At 47.8% G+C, this 21910-nt stretch overlaps 11 protein-coding genes across 11 annotated transcripts; 5 read left to right on the forward strand and 6 right to left on the reverse strand.

Moving 5' to 3' along the window:
* Positions 1-685: 685 nt before the first annotated feature.
* N7466_010081 (intradiol ring-cleavage dioxygenase) lies at positions 686-2115 on the forward strand (the record flags this gene model as incomplete). The annotated part of the gene is made up of 5 exons (XM_057169470.1): positions 686-935; positions 993-1148; positions 1199-1341; positions 1407-1572; positions 1670-2115. 5 exons carry the CDS (start codon positions 686-688, stop codon positions 2113-2115), a joined length of 1161 nt encoding a protein of 386 aa, XP_057016861.1.
* A 316-nt stretch (positions 2116-2431) lies between these two features.
* On the reverse strand, positions 2432-3961 carry N7466_010082 (NAD(P)-dependent alcohol dehydrogenase; the record flags this gene model as incomplete). The annotated part of the gene is made up of 6 exons (XM_057169471.1): positions 2432-2509; positions 2568-2639; positions 2706-2756; positions 2830-3132; positions 3205-3638; positions 3751-3961. 6 exons carry the CDS (start codon positions 3959-3961, stop codon positions 2432-2434), a joined length of 1149 nt encoding a protein of 382 aa, XP_057016862.1.
* Positions 3962-4673: 712 nt separating this feature from the next.
* N7466_010083 (uncharacterized protein) lies at positions 4674-5177 on the reverse strand (the record flags this gene model as incomplete). The annotated part of the gene is made up of 1 exon (XM_057169472.1): positions 4674-5177. One exon carries the CDS (start codon positions 5175-5177, stop codon positions 4674-4676), a length of 504 nt encoding a protein of 167 aa, XP_057016863.1.
* Positions 5178-6466: 1289 nt separating this feature from the next.
* On the forward strand, positions 6467-7684 carry N7466_010084 (glycosyltransferase; the record flags this gene model as incomplete). The annotated part of the gene is made up of 1 exon (XM_057169473.1): positions 6467-7684. The coding sequence occupies one exon, from the start codon at positions 6467-6469 to the stop codon at positions 7682-7684; it is 1218 nt and encodes a 405-aa protein (XP_057016864.1).
* An 853-nt stretch (positions 7685-8537) lies between these two features.
* On the forward strand, positions 8538-10496 carry N7466_010085 (cytochrome P450; the record flags this gene model as incomplete). Its single annotated transcript, XM_057169474.1, has 8 exons — positions 8538-8681; positions 8887-8950; positions 9002-9184; positions 9244-9578; positions 9633-9754; positions 9803-10086; positions 10143-10244; positions 10309-10496. 8 exons carry the CDS (start codon positions 8538-8540, stop codon positions 10494-10496), a joined length of 1422 nt encoding a protein of 473 aa, XP_057016865.1.
* Positions 10497-10910: 414 nt separating this feature from the next.
* Positions 10911-11870, forward strand: N7466_010086 (sulfurtransferase; the record flags this gene model as incomplete). Its single annotated transcript, XM_057169475.1, has 1 exon — positions 10911-11870. The coding sequence occupies one exon, from the start codon at positions 10911-10913 to the stop codon at positions 11868-11870; it is 960 nt and encodes a 319-aa protein (XP_057016866.1).
* A 160-nt stretch (positions 11871-12030) lies between these two features.
* Positions 12031-12534, reverse strand: N7466_010087 (uncharacterized protein; the record flags this gene model as incomplete). The annotated part of the gene is made up of 1 exon (XM_057169476.1): positions 12031-12534. The coding sequence occupies one exon, from the start codon at positions 12532-12534 to the stop codon at positions 12031-12033; it is 504 nt and encodes a 167-aa protein (XP_057016867.1).
* A 945-nt stretch (positions 12535-13479) lies between these two features.
* N7466_010088 (uncharacterized protein) lies at positions 13480-14847 on the reverse strand (the record flags this gene model as incomplete). Its single annotated transcript, XM_057169477.1, has 3 exons — positions 13480-14135; positions 14180-14336; positions 14401-14847. The coding sequence occupies 3 exons, from the start codon at positions 14845-14847 to the stop codon at positions 13480-13482; spliced, it is 1260 nt and encodes a 419-aa protein (XP_057016868.1).
* Positions 14848-15767: 920 nt separating this feature from the next.
* N7466_010089 (uncharacterized protein) lies at positions 15768-16320 on the reverse strand (the record flags this gene model as incomplete). Its single annotated transcript, XM_057169478.1, has 2 exons — positions 15768-15945; positions 16022-16320. The coding sequence occupies 2 exons, from the start codon at positions 16318-16320 to the stop codon at positions 15768-15770; spliced, it is 477 nt and encodes a 158-aa protein (XP_057016869.1).
* A 2005-nt stretch (positions 16321-18325) lies between these two features.
* On the forward strand, positions 18326-20089 carry N7466_010090 (class I SAM-dependent methyltransferase; the record flags this gene model as incomplete). The annotated part of the gene is made up of 10 exons (XM_057169479.1): positions 18326-18352; positions 18426-18478; positions 18550-18606; positions 18667-18696; positions 18766-18807; positions 18883-18999; positions 19072-19097; positions 19170-19356; positions 19490-19918; positions 20005-20089. The coding sequence occupies 10 exons, from the start codon at positions 18326-18328 to the stop codon at positions 20087-20089; spliced, it is 1053 nt and encodes a 350-aa protein (XP_057016870.1).
* A 263-nt stretch (positions 20090-20352) lies between these two features.
* Positions 20353-21555, reverse strand: N7466_010091 (uncharacterized protein; the record flags this gene model as incomplete). Its single annotated transcript, XM_057169480.1, has 1 exon — positions 20353-21555. One exon carries the CDS (start codon positions 21553-21555, stop codon positions 20353-20355), a length of 1203 nt encoding a protein of 400 aa, XP_057016871.1.
* Between the last annotated feature and the right edge of the window lie 355 nt (positions 21556-21910).

Below are 21910 nucleotides of genomic sequence, written 5' to 3' on the forward strand. Positions count from 1 at the left end.
CGATATTGCATTCTGGAACAACCCTCACTCTAAAACCACCAATCCAACACTTGATATCAAAGGCCTCGTCATCATTGCAGATCATTACATCCACCTTCCACATGCCGAGCCCATCTTATGCAGATAAACTTGGATCAGCGGATCCTTAAAAACTCCCCGTTGGCCCCATGCACTGCCTGACTCGTCAACCTGCCCTTGGCGGACACCCCAGTGGACCCCTGATCGGCGCTCTAATCCGTCACGGATCATCACAGGCTGGACCTGTATGGCCGGCATTTGCCTTTCTGACCCCAGTACCGACGCCTGTTACCGGCTTTCTTTGTACTGATTTGGATCTTTACCCGGCATCTAGGTCCTCCCCGGACCCCCGATTGGTGATCCACTGCGGATCTAGTACACGAAGTAGGGCTTCGGTACCTTGTAGATGAGAAATGATTCAAACTTGATTCGTGTGTTTTGGTTATGGCGTCTCCATACCTTTCGTCAGCTTCTCTTGGTCTTGTCTGAGATATCATCATCGCCTTGTTTGGGTATGGTCTTATGAATGGGGAGATGGGGTAACCCAAGCTCTGAGAGCGTTGGGGTATAAAGGGGAGACTGGCAGCAAGTATTGGATTCTCTTAGCACCCCAGAACTCCAAATATCTCCCCTCCACTCAGGTTTTTTGACTAATATACAAATCATCATGGTGCAATTGACCTCCGCTCTTACAATTGGTCTGGTCGGTTTGACTGGCCTTGTCTCTGCTCACCCAGGCCACAATGTCAAAGCCGAGGCTGCCGAGCGTGCTGCTTTCTTGAAGAGCTCCAGCATTCAGACCCGTAGTCTCTCTCAGTGCGCCTCGAAGCTCAAGGCCCGTGGCCTTGACAGCAAGAATGTTGCTCGTCGTGAGCACGCTGTTAAGCACATCCGTCGCCGTCGTGGCCTGAAGAACGGTACGAGAATATCTGAAAGAACAGTCTAATAAGGGGATGAAGCTAATAAATTCCCAGGGGCCCGCTTCCTCAAGGCTCGCGATCTCGACTCTGATCTGAGCACCTCACACCACTCCAATTTGACCAATGTCGACATGTCAACTGATCCCAGCATTCTGTTCGGATCTGAGTCTACATGCATTTTGGGACCGGATGTTACCCAGGGTCCTTACTGTGAGTTCTCATTAACATTGGCTAATCGACAGTCAACTAATATCCCCTAGATGTGACTGGTGAGATGATCCGTGAGAACCTTGTCGAGGACCAGAGCGGTGTCCCCCTTTACATGGACATCCAGGTGCTCGATACAAACACCTGTGAGCCATTACCCAACATCTACATGGATCTTTGGCACTGCAATGCTACTGTAAGTCGAGCCAGGTCGTCTGGTCCCCATTGCTAAAACAAATGATCTAACTCAAAACCAAAAAGGGTGTCTACTCTGGCATCCAGGCCAGCGGAAACGGCGATGAATCGGATGCAGACAACCTAGACGCAACCTTCCTGCGTGGTATCCAGCCTAGCAACAGCGACGGTGTTGTGCAGTTTGAGTCCATCTTCCCGGGCCACTACACCAGTCGTGCCACGCACATTCACGGTATGAAACCATCTTCAGCTTCTGATTCATCAACTCCCCATATTTGTCACGATATCTATTGAAAATAGAAAGAAGATACTAACACAGAACTATCCAGTCCTCACCCACTCATCCAACGACACCGTCCTCGCAAACGATACCCTCTCCGGCCTATACACCGCGCACTCCTCGCACGTGGGCCAGCTCTTCTTCGACCAAGACCTCATCACCGAGGTTGAGGCCACCTCCCCTTACTCGACCAACACCCAAGACCTGACCACCAACGCCAACGACAGCATTCTCTCCGAGGAGGCCGACACCATCGATCCATTCATGGAGTACGTCCTTCTTGGCGATGATATCTCCGATGGTGTCTTTGCTTGGATCACTGTAGGCATTGATTCTACTGAGAGCACTGATATCACCCCTGCTGCGTACTATACCGAGGAGGGCGGTTCCGAGAACGATAGCTCTTCCGGTGGCGGTGGTGGCGGTGGCTCCGCGCCCGGCTCTTCTTCTTCTACTACTTCTGCTCGGGGTAGCAGCAAGACTCACAGTGCCTAGGTTAGTGTGAGTAGGCTGGTCTTGCTACTCTGACGCGCTGGAAAAGTTGTCGCAGGCTGGTTCGAAATTTCATTGTACCTATGGTCCTTCATTTTTACTGTGATTTGCCCGTCGGTTGTATAGCATCTATGGACCTCGAGCTTTGCCGTTGACACCTAAATATACGTCCTTGTCAATATTTGTGCCAATCTATCTCTTCCATTCTCAAGTTTTGATTTGATCGTGAAATTCTGTAAAATAGAAAATGCGGCTAAATGATGTCCGAAATATCGATCCATGTCCCTCATTCACCGTGATACATAAAGCATCACCACACTTAGTGCTTCCAAACCAGAACCGGCTTAATGACCTCTCCTGTCTTAAGGCCATGAATGGCGCTTTCATAATCCGGTGCCTGTTCGTCTCAGCTAACATATCATATCCGGTTTGCGATCATGTTGGAATAAACTCACATGGAAATACTGAACAAAGAGATCAATAGGGAATTTGCCTTCTCGATACCACTTGATAAGTTGTGGGATTGCCTGAAGAAGATTAACAAGGTATCCTGAGGTGAAATGTACGCAAAGACAGAAATGCAGGGTACTCACAATCTGGGGGTCGCAATCGCCTTCAATACATCCGAAAACAGCACGCCCAGACTGTCAAGCAAAGACGTCCAATTAGCTTTGGTTTCCATTTTGATACTTGCAAATATTGAGTTTCAGAACTCACATTGATATGCGCGCTAGCGTGGATACCCAACTTATAAGCTGGCGACGGCACGCCAACGAGTACCATCTTCCCCCGAGCACGAGTAGCCTGGAGACTTTGCTCAATAATGCTAGGCACGCCGGTGGTATCAATGGCAATCGATACACCGGGAGGTACAATGTTCCAAGTTGCTACATCCAAAGTCGTGAAACCCGGCTCGCTGGTATCAATCGTGTGAGTGGCGCCGAGTTGCTTCGCAAGATCGATCCGAGACTGCACTCGGTCAACCGCGATAATAGTCTTGCAGCCAACGATTGCAGCAGTCTGCATTTCCACATTAAAATCGTTCTTCGACTTTCCCTTCTCTCAAGATCTAAACAGCATGCTACAACGTACCATTAGAGAACCCATTCCAACAGCCCCCAGACCCGTAATCAAAACAACATCCCCCGGACCAGCATTTGCAATATTCTGAATAGCACCCATGCCAGTCTGCAAGCCACAACCCAGCGGCGCGAACAGCTTCAGCTCGTCCAGATCCTGGATGAGGTCTTTCGCGTTCACCACGGAGGACTTGTGGACGATGCTATGCTTCGCAAAACTGGACTGTCCAAAGAATTGTGACCAGACTTTCTGGTCTTCGGAATCAGAGCTCATGGTCATGGTTTTTTGCGCCCCGAGGTAATTCCGCTGCGCGAACGTATCGCAGTATGCGGGGTGGGAATCCTGACATTGAATGCATGATGCGCAGGAACTGAATGATAGCAGTACGGGATCTCCTGGGCTGACGGACTGGACGTTTTTACCGACTGCGCGAGCGATGCCGGCACCTGGTTGGTGTTACAGTGTTAGCTAGCGGCCTGCAGTATGAGATTCGGGTTTGAATAGCCGAGTAGTGCGGGGATGTAGTTTTTGAGAAAAAACAAAACGTATGATACGCACCTTCATGGCCAACGACTTTGGGATACTGAACATGGAATGTACCGGCAGGGACGGAAGAGAGTAGGATGTCTGTGTGGCAGATTCCGGCGGCGTGTACCTCTACGAGGATTTCATCGTCGCCTGGGGCTGTAATGTTGACTTGTTCGAGCGACCAGTTGGGCTTCATCAGCTCCTTTGGCTGGCGAGCTACGATCGCGGTTGTGGATGTCATGATTGCTTGGTGTTAGTTTGTGATTTTCGAAGAAGAAGAATAAAAAAAGAAAACAAAACAAGCTGAAATCAATGTTTTGATTTTGTGTCGTCTATTTTGTCACGCCTCGGGACCAAACCCCGCCTTGCGACGCGATAGCCCTTTAGTTCACGTGTAACTTGGGGAACAAATTTCTTGCCACGCATTCCAATGGAAATGGTATTTGAGCCTCATTACATCTATGTCTCGAAGATCAAATAATCAGTCCCTACGAATATTGGTAGTGGGTAAAATGGATGCTATTTCTAAGCACTTGAGGTCGGAGGACAGAACCCCTCACATGCAGAGATCACGTCGGACCACCTCTTTGCATCTTCGGCACCACATCGGCCCGGCCTGTAAACACAGAACCCCGATTATGGTCGTAAGCAGGGATAATACATGCTAATGCCATGTGACCATATGGGTCACATGCAGAGATCAGGTCGGGCTACCTCTTTGCATCTTCGGCACCACCGCGGCCCGGCATGTAAACACAGAACCCCGAGAGTGGTCGTAAACAGGGATAATACATGCTAATGCCATGTATTATGTGACCATATATATCACGTGACTTACCCGATCACGATTCACAACAGATCCCGGGCAGCAAGAAAACAGCTGTGCCAGCGTAAAAGAAAGAGAAATAAAACAAAAAATACACAAGGATCTCCACTTAGCGTTCGCCCGGCCTTTAGATCAATAAACTGGCCAATTCCAACGACACCTGCTCGATGTCACTGTCTTTGATGTCCTTAATAAGATCGAGCACTTCAACCCTTTTCGAGTGTATGCCGTCTTCGAGACGATTAAGCCGATTATCGATGTCACTGTCTTCGATGTCCTTAATAATACCGAACACTTCAACCGCTTTCGAGTGTACGTCGTTTTTGAGACGTTTAATCCGATTATCGATGTCGCTACCTTCGACCGGGAGTTGGTGTAAAGCTTCCAACATGGTGGCATATTCTGACATCAACTCGTGGATAGGCCCAAATATTCTGGGAGCAAGGCGGCGCAGTGTCGCTACCTTTGAAGACATGTTTGCTGGAACAGGAACAGCTTGTGGGATTGTTTGCGGATCGGGGGTAATGGGAGTTTCGGCTTGTGGAGTAGGATTTGGGGTAAGCGCTTCAGGGGTTGTCGTTCCCATCGTCGTCCGAGAGGAAGATTCACCATCGCTGGTTCTCGGAGGCATATTGCAGGTTGGAGTAGCAGGAAGTCAATGATGGAGGAAGGAAGTCAAGGATGGAGGGAGGAAGTCAAGGATGAAGGAAGGAGGTCAAGAGTGGAGGAAGGAAGTCAAGGTCAGAGGACGTTAAGGGTGGAAACAAGTAAGAAGTAGGAAAAGAAATAGAGAAGAGGAATGATGGGCTGGGTTATAGGTAAAGGATCAAGTGAAAGCAAAGTGAGTTCAAAGTTAAGAGTAAAGTAATGAGGAGCGCTGCGCAACGCTTACCGTTCGTGGTATTCCCTCAATAAATCATCACAACCGATCAGGCCATCTACTACACAGGACTAGTAGGCTCGGAAAAAATCCTAGCTACAAGGATACATGATCAACCTTCCGAAAGAGTTGAACTGACTCAATTAAAAAACATTTGTAACAACATGGTGATCAAGAATCAGTCGAGGCAGCTTCGAGCTCGTAAACTTAGTAGTATATAGAAGATAACACAAATGCTTATATAACGCGCATAAATCGAACACTTGAGTACCAAGTATGTACCCATCTCAAGTACTGCTTATGGTACCTGTATTGTTCCTAATTGAAGACCTGAGTGCAATATATCAATCCCAGCCAAGGACAATGGTCACTTAGGTACTTATTGCAATGAATGCGTGGCGCCCTACCCTTGTATCCAGTATATATCGGAAACACTCTTGATATCTTTCATTTTCAACTTACCGTCACATTTTGTAAGTTGTAAAGTATTGAAACTTTTTTTAGATGTTGAATCCTCTTCTCTTCCTTTGATATCTCGGGCTCTGTAACTTGCCGAGAAAAACGCAGGCACTATTTCTCAATTTATCTGTAATCCCTGGCAATGAAGCTAAGTAACAGTCTCCTCCATTCATTACGACAAAAACTTCGCAAAGTTATTGGGTGGATAGCGCTTGACTTTTGAGTAATAATGCACGAGTCTCGGTTGACAGCCGCAAGAACGGAGCATCCTTGTTAATAAGTTATTCGAGAGGAATATTTGGAGAAGATAGACTTAATGTGGCTGATAAGAAGCGTCGGACTCCGGAGTGGCTCAGACCGGACCCACGAGTCCATGACTCATGCTTGCTCACATTAGATCATTCTGTTGTGATTGGCCGACGGAAAAAAGGCTTTGGAATGTTGACAAAAAGTCGATCTACTAATATCTATAAAAGAGAAGCGTGTGAACATCTCTGTAAATATTCGCAGGACAATTAATTGCAATGACATCAACTTCAACAGCTTCTACTTCGACCACTTCTGCCCACTCCGCTCAAGCAATGCAACAGCTTCTTCCCGCCGGGATGCACGCTATCCCCTCTCACCTCCTCGATCTACGCTCCGATGCCGACATAGACTTTGATTTAATGCACCCACAACTGCCAAATGGTGTGAAAAACATATGGTTTTTCTGGCACTCGGGTTACATCAATATGCATCCCTACACACAACGGACTGTACGCGCATGGCACCGCCGATTTTCAAAACAAGGATGGACTGTCCGGATAGTCGACCGCCAACCGGGCTCAAAAAGCAACATCGCCGAATTCTTAGATGTTACCGACCCAACTCTCTTTCCACGCGCCTTCATCGAAGAGACAATAACTGGCCGTTACGCGCTACAACACACTTCAGACCTGGTTCGCTGGCCACTGCTCCTGCGCTACGGGGGTGTCTATGCGGATGTCGGGTTGATGCAAATCGGAGATCTCGACACTTTATGGAACGAGACAATCGCCAACTCCGAGTCCCCATATGAAGTTCTATCATATACCCCCAGTGGTCAAGACTACTATAGTTTAACTAATTACTTCCTCGCTGCATTGCCCAACAATGCGCTTTTTGCGCGCTGTCATCGTCTACTTCTTGCTCTCTGGGCCGCGGATGGGGGCAAGACAAGCACCGACGGAATGCATGCTAGCCCGCTACTAAAGGGTGCACCTCTTATGGGCGGCGAATTTACGATCACCGAGGACGATGGAACTTTCCTTGGCCCCGCTGAAGTCAGTCGCCTGTTGACCGACTATGTCATCCAAGGTCAAGTGGCGACTGCGGTAATGGGGTTGGTGGATACCGAAGACGACTGGGATGGTCCCTCCTATTGTTTGCAACATTTCTATGCGATTAATTTTATGGAAGGGTCGCAGCTCATCAACGAGTTGACTGCCTGGAACGGCCAGGATGCTTATGACCTATTGTCGCTATCCATGCCAAAGGACGGAGAAAAAGAGTCTGAGTTACAAAAGAAGGCTCGGGAGATTGTTGAGGCCTGTCTGTCTCGAAGCTTTGGGTTCAAGCTGGCTCATGGACTCATCTTGCGCGTCAGCAAGGTCACTCTTGGCTCGCTGTGGCGGGACAATCCTGGGTCGGATATTGTGGAAAGCACATACGCTTGTTGGCTTCGACATGGGATTTGCTATTGGAGTCAAGATAGAGTGCCGGGCTGCGTGGAACTCTCCCTACTACCTCCTACGAAGGTTGGAATGTTACTTGCATGATTAAAATATGGATTATTTAGCGAAAGGTTTCTCATGTTCTGTGGGCTGGGGTGTTTAAATAGATGAGACAAGAATTATACTTTTTGCACGGGAGCTGGTATACATACAAAAAGTTAGCCACGACTTCCAGAGATACTAGTCCTTATTCGGAGATTGGTCAAAATCACTTTGAAGGTTTGAATTCTATCGGTAATAAATAGGATTATACTACGAGGTAAAGCAAAATGACATTTCCGCTTCAGTCTGCGGGACGGCCCGCTATCCCGGGACAACGGTGTATCAACATTGAACCAAAACAAACAAAAATGTGTACAGGTAGTTTAGAGCAGAAAACTGGAAAATTATTACGGAATACCAGCAAGGTGAATCTCCGCCAGAATGTAATTATTTCTCCCGTATTTCGAATTTTTCTGAGGTCTTCATTGCTAGCGCAGCCTAGAAAGAAGCTTGGACCTGAAAAAAATTGCCGAGGCGTAGTGCTCGGCAGACAGAATAGCGCGTGCGAGAACCATATTATCACTGTTTTATGAAAATTTAAGGTTACGCCAGTTGTACCACACAAAGATCCTCTCAGGTCATTGGCCTTTCTCAAATGATTATCTATCAATTTAATACCCTTAAAAAAAGATGGCTGGCTGACAGGGAAGCTCTACCAAATGAAAAAGCTCGCGGCTCGGTAACAAATTCCCATTTTGCAGCTCTCCCCACAATCCCCTTTAGGCCCACCCTGATTGGAGGAAAGGCGTCACATTGCAGAATGCATATGCAGTAGACAGGCGAGAAGAGAGGGGGATGAAAAGCGATTTATTTAGCTGTGTCGCACACGAACGCTGAATTTTCTTCATGTGCAACCATGTTGACGAATTCTCTCAACGTGGTGTCGGCAGTCGCTGGCCTGACTGGTGTAAGCACCCATGTCCTACTTTACCGCCATGGAGAGTGGGACGTGAAGGCCCCGTCGGTCGTGATCAACTATGCCATCCTGGCCGCTATTTTGGTCAGTTTGGAGTACCCTAGGCACGTTGGAGAAGTTTGAAATTCCAACTTCCCCCAACTGGGCATTAAGATTCGTCGGATATCATATCCTGGGTGTTTACACTAGTATGCTCGTTTACCGGGGTGCACTACACCGGCTTAGTAAATTCCCTGGGCCATTCCTTGGCCGACTTTCAAATTTCTATGTGACCTTTTTGTCGGCAAAGAACTTTCGATTATATGAGGAGACGGCAAAGCTTCATGAGAAATATGGCGATTACGTGCGCATTGGTTAGTACTATACCAATGGGGAGTTTATCGCAAGTTACTGATGCAAAAAAGGTCCCTCTGAGCTCTCTGTCACAGACCCGACCGCGGTGAAACTATTTTACAGTTCCCTCGCGACAGCTCACAAAGGGCCATGGTACAACTGCCTCGAGCCACGTGTGTCTCTCCAAACTGATCGCGACAAGGCCTCCCACGCACGCCGACGGAAGGTCTGGGATCAAGGATTTAGCTCTCAAGGTAGTCAAACTTGTCTTTATTTACTGTGAGCACTATACTAATAGACTACCTCTTGCTAGCTTTGAGAGACTACGAGCCCCGCGTGGCCCACTATGCTGCGCAACTCATTCAGGCCATCGAAAAGGCGGCGACCAAGCCAATGAACATGACCCAATGGTTCAATTACTACTCAATGGACGTCATGGGCGATCTTTCACTGGGCAGATCGTTTGATCTGGTCGCGGATGGTGAGGACAAGTACTTCCTCACTCAATTACACGCCGATATGAAAATGATTGGATTGTTCAGCCATTTGATGTGGCTATTCCCTTTCTTCAAGCGCATTCCAGGTATTAATGCCGATTATCTCAAGTTTTGGAAATGGCTTGGTGATCATGTCGACCATCGCATGAAGGTACACCTGTCCAAGCACCAACGGAATAGTGGACAATTACTGATGTTTGTTTAGAATGCTCCAAGTCGCCCGGATGTCTTTTCGTGGCTGTTGAATGCATTTGAGCAGACCTCCAAGACTAAGCAAGACCTTCTTAACCTACACGGAGACACATACTTAATCAGCGTTGCGGGAAGGTAGAGGCTCCCCTTCTATGCCATGCGTTTCTAGGCTAATCTTAATAGTGACACAACTGCGGCGACTATGACAAACGTCTTCTATGAGCTGGCCAAGGATCTCCCTCTTCAAAGGGCACTCCAAGCTGAACTGGATGCGCTGCCGGATATTTCTACTGACCAATTGTCGGGCCTGAAGTTCCTTGATGCCATAATCAATGAAACTCTTCGCCTTCACCCACTTATACCCTCTGGGCTACAGAGAATGACGCCTCGCCAAGGTATCCAGATTGGCGACACATATATTCCTGGTGACGTAATGGTTGCGATGCCCATGCACACACTCTTCAGAGGTATGCCAATATGTTTTCTGTTCTCACTTTCTCCGCCAATATTAATTATGATCCAGATGAAAGAGTATTTGGGCGTCCGAACGAGTTCGTTCCCGAGCGATGGACGACTGAACCCGAGCTCATCAAAGACGCTTCGGCGTTTATTCCATTTGGAGCCGGTATGTAGCCCGAAAGTTCCCAGATATAATCATCTATACATTTGCATTTACTAATGGTTTGAAGGTCCGTACGTCTGTGTTGGAAAACAGTTGGCTTTCATGGAAATTCGACGAGTCACCGCTGAGATCCTCACTCGATATGATGTTTCTTTCGCCCCTGAGTATAACGAGGCATCGTTCTGGAAAGGGAAACAGGATGCGTTCACTTTGGTTGCGGCTCCTATGGAGATGGTTTTCAATGAGCGGAAGTAAATACTATAAACAGTTTGGGAGGCATCGGAAATTCAATATATGTCTGTCATTTGATGCTTTCCATGTGATGCATACTAAGGGTGATGTGTGGTGATGTGACTTGGGTACACCTTACTCTGTGCACATGTGTCTTGAACCCGAATCCAGTAACGGCTCTCCATACTGCATACCAGTAAAGAGCAAATGTTCCATTCTGTGTAGTGCTCATTGAAGTTTATCATCAATGGAAACTCTCGCGGGCCGACCCATCTATTCCGTGTCCCGAATCTAGTATGCCATGTCCCGATGTCGGCGAATCGCCCCACCCGAGCCGCACAAAGTTCTCCACCGTTTTGCGCACCTCCTGTTCCAGTTATAATCAGGTGCATTTGTCTCTCACTATACTCGCATTAGCGCAATCAGACCACATATAAGATGACCGCGCCTTCAAACCCCTTCACCTCATTATTCGTCCATCCAGTCGAGTTTCAAGATGCCCTCTCAAATACCCAAGCGACGGCTCGCATCATCCCCGTAGCCGCCGGCCGAACCGCAACACTAGCCTCATATGAAACCAGACACATTCCAAACTCCATGTACGTGCGCCGATCTTCACCAAAAAACACATTCACCGTGCCCCTAACAAATTCAAGCTTTTTCAACATGGATTCCATCAGCGATACTAGTTCCAAGTACCCGGTAATGATGCCGACCGCTGCCCATTTCGCCAACTGCATGAGCGATCTCGGCATCCAGCCGCAAGATATCATTGTTGTCTACGACACGTACGAAATCGGCCTTTATTCTTCACCGCGTGTTGCGTGGACGTTTCTTCATTTCGGGTACAAGAATGTTCATGTTTTGAACAATTTCCCCGCATATATTTCGCACAATGGTCCGCTTGCCAGTGGTCCACTGCGAGGACTTTCGAGCGTGTTATCTGACTCTGCGACATGCTCTCTCTCACAAAACATTGATCCGGAGGAAATCATCTCGTATGAGGAGCTACGAGATGTGATTCTTGCGAAGCCCAGCGAAAAATCTTACCAAATCCTTGATGCGCGGCCATTTAACCAATTCTCTGGTCTTGACAAGGCTGCATATGCTTCTTTGAGGCCGGGGCATATGCCAAGTGCGCTCAGCATTCCGCTGGCCTATATTTTGGATGGGGATAAACGTCTACTTCCAGAGGATGAACTTCGGGCGCTTTTTACACAGGCTGGGGTGGATGAGCATATGCCTGCTGTGTTAACGTGTAACTCTGGAGTGACTGCTTCGGCGTTGGGACTGGCGCTACGCGTATGCGGCTACGAAGTGAAGATGAGGCTTTATGATGGCAGTTGGATGGAATGGGCCGATAGGGTGACCGAAGATGGTTTGATAGTGACTAACTAAGCTGTCTAATAATAATTGTATCACAAACATTCCGATCTCTTCATGTCTTCGTCGATCCGCACGTATCATATGTTGCTCAACATCTGCCCATAATGAATACCGACTTGGCTCACAGCTTACACCAGTATGCTCTGTTAACCGCCAATATCGACTTCAATATTCAATGCCAGGTCATACCCAGTCTCTGGAAATACCCAAACAAAGCCCCCTTTGGCACATAGCCAGCATACCTGGCCTGCCACACCGCCGCCCAAGAGCCCTCGATCGGGCCCAACTCTCCGAAGCCAATAATTTCCAGAGCCCATGGCATCAGCAAGACCAAGATCCCCAGTGCAATCAATGTAGCATAGACAGGATGCTCGGTCGCAAAGCCTATCGCGGCATCTTTGCATTTAGCCGCTGCATCAGCGGCTGCCTGCGCCATCTCCGCACCGGCCTTGATTGCATCCTCCAGACCGCGTAGAATGGCCTTTCCAATCTCCTCGGACCAACCCGTGATGGCTATTTCCTCCTTCAACTGCTTTCGTAGGGATTCGGGCGATTCTGCGTTGAGGATCTTGGTGACGATGTCGGATGCGATGGATTCGGGAGATCGGCCACCTGAAGGAGGAAGTGGGTCGGCTGCTAGTGTGCCGAAGATACACTCCATGATGGATTGGAGCATCTTGTAGAATGAGGCGATGGTTTGTCTTTGATGAAAACGAAAGAGGGAGGAAAAGTTGGTATGGGGGAGCGTTGAGCTGTAGTACTAGTAGGGAATATGAATGTTATGCGTGGGCGCACGAGGCAAATCAGGACAAAATCCACGTATTTAGTGGTATTTGTATGTTCCAGATTCCGACGAAGAAGACGAGATTGAACAAGATCGGTTTTCCTTTTAAGATAGTTGTAATGCATACGCACTGTGTACTAGTATGTGGGATTTTCCCCACCAAAACAAACCGCCTGATTGGCTATCTTCCGCTACACATCTTTTACTTAGAAACCAACAGCGCGTAAATCACACGTTATCGCAGGGCTGAGCTATGGGGGCTGGGTTAAAGACTGGTTGATATTGCTCAGATTTTTCATCTACTTCTTGACCGAATTGCAGGTCGTGTTTTGTTCTTTACGCGTTTCGCTTGCATTCATGGATGTTTTTGCGCAATGTATTTTTAGAAAGTTACTTCCGCCTTTGTTTGCCCCCTCAGTACGATAACACTTTATGCCTGTCAGCCTTGCGACATTTGACGGTGATTATACACACCCGTAAGTAACTGGCTTTGGCTGGAATGATAAATTGGACTTGAAACCTGGATCTCTACTACCTACCACATGCATAACGGGCTCGGGCGGTTAGAATGTCCATCAACTTCATGATCCCTTCACAAAAGAAAGTATATTATTTTCACTTTTTGCATCACTATCAAAACTGAGTTTTCAACGGATATCTCAATCGCAGACTATAACAGGGCATTCATTAAAAAAGAAAAAACTTTAAAGAAAACAAAATTGAGAAGACAGAAAAAAAGCATACACCGAACTAGCTAACAAGGTCCAGCACTTGAGGTCACTGAATGCCCAACTTCCAAAACTATACAACAACATCATCTTGACCAAGACCAACATATCACCGGTAGTCCCTCACCAGCTGGTACTTTGGTGGAGAAACACTAGTAGAATCCAACTCCGTAGGCCCACGCTGATTACGAGGATGCTGCGCCGCATCCCAATTCCACTGACCAGACCCCCGCGCCAGCGCCAAAGCCCCATACATAGAGCGAGTATCCGGTACCTCCGAGTCCGCCCGGTGACTCGGGAGAGGACTCGAATAATGGCTAGGCTGCGGACTGGAAAAGTGGCTGTGCTCAGACTGGTGGGCCGTAGAGGAGACCGTATTGCTATCAAGTTCACTCTTCTGATTCGGCGGAGCGCCATGGCCATGAGAATGGAACAAAGCCCATCGAGCCGTCCGCTCCGTTCGCCCGTCTTCCGAGAACATCCATTTTTGGTATATGCGGTTGCGGCCCAGGGTCCAGAATAGCGCGATCAAAATGGCCACGAAGGCTACGCATGCCACGGCTATTCCTGCGATCTCGCCCGTGCTCAGACCGTGGCTGGTGGATGTGGTGGAGGAGGATGAGCTGGAGCTGGAGCTTGTGGAGCCTTCTGCGGGGATGGATTCGCCGGGGAGGAGCATGTAGGGGTATGTGAGTGCGGCTTTATATTGCGATTCCCAGGTATGGGTGGAGTTCTGGTGGGACTTGTAAGAGGGGAGTTTGGATTCTTTAACATAGTAGGATATTACTTACTCCGTTTATAACGCCCACCATTCCATTTCCAATGCATGATTGTAGCGCCGTGCAATAAAAGAATGTTGGCTGAAGTAATGAAGTCAGCGTTGGTCGTTATCGCCAGTTTTCCAAGTGTGAACCTTGGAAGCAGATATACCTCTGTGTCATTGACGGTGATTGACCAAGTCGGAGCCTGGTTAAGTAAACATTAGTTGTTTTAGGATGCAACAGGATGATAGATTTTTTTTCTAACTTACTGGACCAACAAGATCACCATCTTCCTCAGTGAAAGTGTTGAACTCCCCAGACCAGAATTCACCCGAGCCAGCTGGCACACATGGTGCAAGATAGTCTGCCTTGGCGACAGAGTGGTTTGTAGGATAAAACTCGAAGACAATAACGTCGCCTGGATTTGCCGTGATGTTGTGCGGGACATAGGCGTGAGGACTCACTTTAGGTCCAACCTGAACAGTATGTGTGGTGATCCCAGTAGACGTGGTGCTTGTCGAGGTCGTGGTCGTGGTGCTGGTACTCGATGCCGTTGAGCTGGCAGAATCTCTCCTCATGATGCCTGCATCATGCGAGATGGCTGGCCCGATCGTTTGAAAAGCTCCATTATGAGCTATTATTGCCTGTGCGACCCCCCATGTTCCCAGCATGAGTGATCCCAACAGTGGTCGCAAGAACCGGCTTGGGAGTCGCATCTTGGGCTGTTGTTCTCTATACAGGTGATGTAAAGATGGATTTGCAACCAAGAAGAAAATGAGTCGAGGTACACATGTGCAGGCTTATGAAGAATGAAAGACAACTCGACCCCACGTGTGAGAGTCCCTCGTGGGCTCCGGATTACGCGGATTAAAAATCACTCTTTGTCTTCCCTGTTCTTTTTCTTTTAGTCAGATCACATATCTACCGAGTATCCAAGGAGGGCCTTACTATGACTCATCCAAGTTGATTGAGTAAAATGAAGGATTTCTTTGAGTGTCACCCTCGTGGCCCTCTGACCTGCCATATCTTTGAAATTCCTGCATTTTTATTTGCACGGAGAACAGTGGAATAGCAACTCGCAGATACATGTTTCTATTCTTTGCCACTTGAAACAGCGACCAAGAATAAACTTGGCTGAAATAAATTTATAGTAAATCACAAAAGCTCTTTGATCTGCTAGTATCTGGTTTGTTCGCGTCGTGGCAAGGCTTGGCTCGATTTCTTTGACCTTTGACGTTTCACCAATTAGACCTTCGCCAACGTGGCTAATAAAGACATCTATGCAATTCCTATTGGTCAGGAAACGAGAATCCACCCTGGCGTGAAACAATGCTCGTGCAGAATTTTGCATTCCAAGGCATCTACAGAGCATCGGAATAAAAATAAATACCATTTTCAGCCTCAGTTTCTGCTCTCTATTCGTTTCATATTGTGACCATAGCGCCTGGTCTAAGCTCTGCATCTTCGGCTCCAGCCGCTACTTTGAATTTGAATGGCGGGGACTGTGACAAGTTACAGAAGGAGAGAAGAGGACCTGATTAAAATTTGATACATAGATGAAATATAAAGTGAATTGTAGAAGGGAAAAGAGGGGAACAGGCAAGCGCCAAGAGCATACTAGGTACTACTAGCACATCTACGTTAGAGCCTTCTCTTCTTCCACCTGCTGGCCTTCTTTGGCTCCTCGGCTCCTTTGGCTTCTCTTCAAGTTGTTGTTTGGCTTTTCCGCGCCCCTTCTTTTCTTGCGGAAATCCCGTTCTTGCATTGCCGCCTCCTGGCAGACAAAGAAGAGAGGTCTCTTGAACGACGCTGATCTATAGACTATATAATCAGCTCTAATTTACACTCGAATTTATCAATAATGCTCCGCATAATTTGCTCGTCATGAACCTCATTCTGCCACGCGAACCCAACAAACATGTCGCCTCTTGGTCCTGTAATGACATTGATTTTAAGCGCAGATCCGACGGCAGACTAGTTCGAACTAAACACGACCCTCCCGAGAAAGATGCGATCTGCAGCGGTGGCAGCAGTGCGTCCTCCTTGGGGAATATCATATCAACATCCCCATGCTGTTTCTCCTTGCTTAGCATCCCAACCAAGTCGACAACGAGCCCCTTCATAAATACCACGCCTAAAAGACCATCACGCTCTTGCGGATGGTATAAGAGTGTCAGAGTGAAGTTCATGTCAAAATCTCAATAGAAGTAAGGCTTGTGTAAGACAGTCAGGGAGGGAAAATGAGAGTTCCTTTGCTCCCCAACCCACTGGCACTCATTGAGAAAATACGACGTGTGTTGATTCTTCTCCTCCTCGTTTCCATTTACAATGAACATCCTAATCAGGACTAGTGCGAACCATAGATCTTCCGTGTTTACTAATCTATTTGCCCGTTTGCTTCTCCACCGCTCTCCACAGTCCCACCATGCTATTGTCTCATTGGATACCGACCATTTCCAGGTCCCAGCAGGACGGTGTCTTGTAGAGGCTCCTCCATACTGGTATTAAGCGCCAAAAAATCCGAGGGCCGCATCGCCTAAGCCCTAGCGTGCAGCCCTTAGTGCAACTAATCTCAATTACAATGTCAGATTCACAGCGATCCAAAATCCACCGACGCGTCCCCGACCCTCCCGAAAGCGCAGATCAAAAACAACTCCAATGTCTTCATTCATGAGCGCCTGTTTCCGAATCAGGATCACCCCGATCCTTATCTCAGTCCCCATATTCTTTCGGACCTATCGCGAAATTGCCGCCCTACGCAGACTCAAGATTTGAGGCTCTCCGAGAGAGAAGCAGCAGCAAATATTGACTACAAGCAACGTTTCCTTCACACAAGAAGGTGATGGCACTCAGATAAAGGCTGGCAGCTTCCAGACAACCACAGGGGGTTGGAGGTGGATGAGACATGGGACGACCGTGCAGGCAATAAAAACAATGAAGAGAGTATTCCTTGGGACTTGGACTATATGTTGAACACTACCTGCAAGAACCTTGCCGGCTTAGAAGATATTATGGTGGCAGAAGCGACTTGATTGGTGAATTGATTGGGGATGAGCCAAGTCCAGCTTGCAGCTCCAAACTCTATACTATGAGCGTTATAGTGCACATTTAAACAAAACTGTTGTCTTTGTCATTTTCGCAGTTCGTTCACACTTTGGCCAACGTGGAAAGCGGATTCTAGCGCGTTTCTCTACTGCATTATGTATGTCTGGCATGTACATTCATTACTATCTCATAGGGGAGCCACGGATCGTGGCAATCAAAGCATCGGAAACACGACAAGAAAAGAAACGTTGTAGACTTCATTTTCTGGAAGGCAGCCTGATCGGGTTAAGTGTGCTAGCTGCCATTTATAGGCGAGAAGCCGCAGCAATGGCTTGCGGTCAAATAGATACCTCTGCCAAATCGAGCAAGCCTTGAGCCTACAGATGTTGGAACCCAGCCCAGCCAGCCAGTACGCTTTATACAGATAACAATGCAGAACACCTTTCTTTTCGAAGCGCATTTCTTTGTTTTCTCATTTTACTTGACCACCCGCCTTTGTGAGCCTTATCGCCCATGGTGGGGCCCAAGACTGGTTTCGGTATAGACCACGGAGCACGGACAGAAATGTCGACAGGAATTGGGTGCTTTGCAGTTGAGCAGTCACAAAACTCCAAAAAGCACAACTTACCAGGTGACCGCCACTACACTACGTCATCTCACTTCAAGTGCTGCATCAAGAATCAGGGATCAATTTTCCCGGCAAATCGTGAAAAATCTCCAAAAAGTCCAGCATTCTTCAATATCAAATGCACACACCCCGGTAACACCAATTGTCTCTCCACAGGATAAATCATCCGTGAACAGAAGCCAGACCCCAATCGGAAACTTTTCCCCAGCCTCATGCCGCGTGGTTAATTTAAACCAGTGCTTAAAACTATACCCACAGCGGAGTAACGGGCAAATATGAGCATCCAATCACGCTATTTCCCAACAGTGAGCCACGCCTCCATTGGACTCCTTGATACAACACACAGGAAAAAAATAAGGCTTTTACATTAGATCGACCGTAGGAAAAAACATGTGGCACAAGCCGCACAACGGGGCTTGCCATGGGGCCCCGCTTTAAAACAAGCTGCTGTTCCTACCGGTCGGCCAACCCAATTCCCCGTCTCATTCCTTTCCAACGTTCTTTCACGACCAGACTGCAATATGGATGAAAATGAAACAATTGAACCGGTTTGTTATATCCCCTGTCTGACTTACGCGGGATATTTGAGGCTCACTCAGGATCGTTGTTGTGTGGGAATAGGACAAGGATAATTTCATCGTTCGTGATCAAAGCTACCCGGATGATTGGCAATCGTATGGTGATCCTTCTCGTGTTTATTTGGGGTTGAGGCAAACTTTGAAGTCTAACTTGAATCTTATTATAGGGAGACTACCTCTATAGGCTCCTCAATATATAGGGGACTTATGGAAAATGGGCGTCGGTAAGGCGGTTGTCCTTTCACATGGATCTCTGACGAGGCTAATGGAATTCGCTACTTCAGTTATCAGTCGTTGCGCAATGAGGATTATCTGTATGTTCTATCGGAGATTTACTGATAACTAAATCCCAGTGCTCTCTTATTCTTAACAATTCTCAATAGCGTTCCGTCGGACGAATTGCAATTCGAAACATATGAAGCTGGGTAGGCATTCAATCAAATCCATGCACTAAGAAACTGTACAGAACATTTGAAATCCTGACATCTGGAATATACCAGGAACCTCCTAGCTATAATTATGGACTCCGATAGAGAAAACCCGCTCTTCAGATCCCCTATAGGTGAAGAACCACAACATATTCTGGACATTGGAACTGGAGAGGGCAGTTGGGCAGTGTACGTTAGCCACACAAAGATACTATTAGCACTCACCTGCGAAAGTCTACTGACATTGAATCACAACAACAGCGATGTCGCAGATAGGTTCCCTAATAGTAGGTTCGCAAAAGCCAGCACTTGAGCATCACCTGTGTATGAAGAACAAAAACCCGATTAACAACCTGCAGCGATTGTTCGCGGCGTTGACCTTTTTCCGCCCCCCATAACATGGATGCCCCCAAACTGCATCCTAGAAGTCGACGACGCAATGCAACCCTGGACCTGGAGAGAACCATTTGACCTCGTTCACATGCGCCTCATGACAGCCTCCTGGAACGATTCAGAGTGGGACGCAGTCTACAAGCAATGCTACGAGTGAGTTTCCACATCCCACACAACCTTCCCAGGAACCGAATGCAGTCAATATCCTGGATAGAGTAGAGAAAAACAAAAGAACACGCCATAGTTGCACCCAAAGTCTTCCCGCTAACGAGCCCCATCTTCACAGCAACATCAAGCCAGGCGGCTGGATCGAACAACTCGAAGCCCAACCCGACATCGAATGCGACGACGCAAGCCTACCAGCCGACAACATAATTCGAACATGGGGCCCCTACACACGCGAGTGCGCGCGCAAGTCTGGCCGCGAGCTGAACGCCCTGCTTATCATGACGGACAAGATACGCAAGGCTGGGTTCGTGGATATCCAGGAACAGGAATACAAGTGGCCGATTGGACCGTGGCCGAGGGATAAGCGGTTGAAGGAGGCGGGCATGGTGAACTATCATCACTTTATGTCTGGGATGGAGGGGTGGTGCATGCATCTGCTTACAAAGTTTGGGTCGCCGGAGCCGTGGAGTAAGGAGGAGGTTATTGTTTATACGTCGAATTTGCGGCGGGAGCTGAAGAATCCGCGGTATCATACTTATTTGAGGGCGTAAGTTGAATAGTCGAATTTTGGGGTGGGGTTATTGGATATGGTGGTATCAATTGTGTGCTGACGTTGTGGTTTTTTTTAATTAGGAAACGTGTGTGGGCTCGGAAGCCGTTTCCGGATGAGTTGGAAGAGAGGATTGGGATTAAGGATGAGCCTTTGACGTTGATTTGAGGTTGGGGTTTGTAGTGATTGATGGGCTGTATTTTTGGACTGGTGGAGAAGATACCGACTGGTGGAGAAGATACCCTGTGTCGATATTAACCGTACTTGTACTCAAGTGCTCGATCAAAATGATGCACATGTGCATGTAAAATCACTTTATGTTTTGTCTTTCATGCAAAGGGCTAACTGCAGTACGTAGGTAGGTGTACGTACTGGATTTTTCCTGTGCCGCTTTAATGAGGTTGCTCAGGCTCAGGCTCAGTGAGTAGTTTTCAGTCTGGGCTCAGGCTCAGTGGTTTGCGCACCCTAGCTATTTCATCGGAGCCGTTTTTGTCGGTTTCTTTTTTGCTTAGAACCACTTCAGTCAAAGGGGATGGATATCTTCCTAAAAACCCGTAATCCTGTATAGTCTCGCCATTCTTTACTTCCCAGTTCCAATGGTCGTAATGGTATTCATGCCGAGAGCACTTCAAATGTGAAGTAACGCGAAGTGCACAATTTGTTGTTAAAGACGCCCCACAAGGTTCCCAAGGTGTCATGGGTCTATAATTGTAGCTCAAATCGTCTTCTTCGATAGGGGAGAGGTGTAGTAAGCGCCACACGTCAGGTCTTGAGATGTATTCAGGATCTCCGTAAGCATATGGACCAGAACCTGCGTCATCCATAAAGCTTTGACGGGCGCCAGTCCAAGGAAAAGCAACTGAGTCAAGAGGTGGCTTGCCTCTTCTTACTTTTTGAAGAAGTGTGGGGCCTATACCGCCCACCACCGCTCCAACCCAAAGCGCACTCACACTTGGCCGGCGGATGGCACCCAGCAAAGCAATCAATTCTTGACTCTTGTGTTCTGTGGTATTGTCTAAGACTTCTTCAAAAACCGGATGTAGCCATTGACTGGCCATATTGCAAGGAACGTCTTGTTGCCAGAATGATCCACAGAGCGTTAATATCATCACCTCCGGGCTGCAACTTAGAGTCATATAGTAAGGCAGCTCTTCTTTCAAATTTGTCCCTATCGGTGAAGCATCATCTAGGGTAGTAGCTGGGGTTTTAGCGCCATGGGTACTTGGGGGCGGTAGTTTGACATCCGTGCCATAATATCGATATATTGGGAAGGATATGGCTATCATAAGAGCGATAGGGAACTGACTTCCTAGACTATGTAAACGCGAAAACTCAAGAAGAGCATGGAACGCGTCATCCGAGGATAAAGGCGTTTGCACGGAAGGTATCGAGGCTCTCTTTTGTTTGATGATGAAAGATGTTTCACAAGTGCGATATACTGCCCAAGGGGCGACAAATTTACCATCAGAATCATCCTTCACTATCGCTTTCCACCCTTCGCGTTTTGCGAGTATCGCAGACCACCAGCGGACAATTTGCGCATCTGCCACCGCTTCCCCCACATCGATGAGATGAGTATCTTCCGGTGGATTGCGCTCGCCTAAGCAATCGGCATGGTCGCTTGTGTAACGCATGATGGCACTATCTCCTTGTAATTCAATAAGCCGTGCTGAGAATATATAACACCAGCCAATCGCGAGGATCCCTAAATAATTAGGACCTGCGGTCTTCTCCGCCGTCGTGCCAATCCAATAGCTAAAGACTCTCCCACAAAAGCTGTATGGGATGGCACTACCGGTGCCGATTTGGACCCAGGCAGGTTTCGTCGTTTCTTTCCTAACCGCGTCGCAGCCAGAGTTTCCCACCAGTCTCCAAGTTGAGGAGGCTGGCGAGCAAAGTGCGAAAATCGGAGTAATTCCCAAAGGGCGTCCAAATTGTGATTTCAGCGGGCCTTGAAATTTTGGAATCTTGTGAAGGGCTTGTTGGGGA

The sequence above is a fragment of the Penicillium verhagenii genome (assembly GCF_028828195.1).
Source record: "Penicillium verhagenii strain IBT 33310 chromosome Unknown utg000010l_segment0_segment0, whole genome shotgun sequence".
Taxonomy (NCBI): domain Eukaryota; kingdom Fungi; phylum Ascomycota; class Eurotiomycetes; order Eurotiales; family Aspergillaceae; genus Penicillium; species Penicillium verhagenii.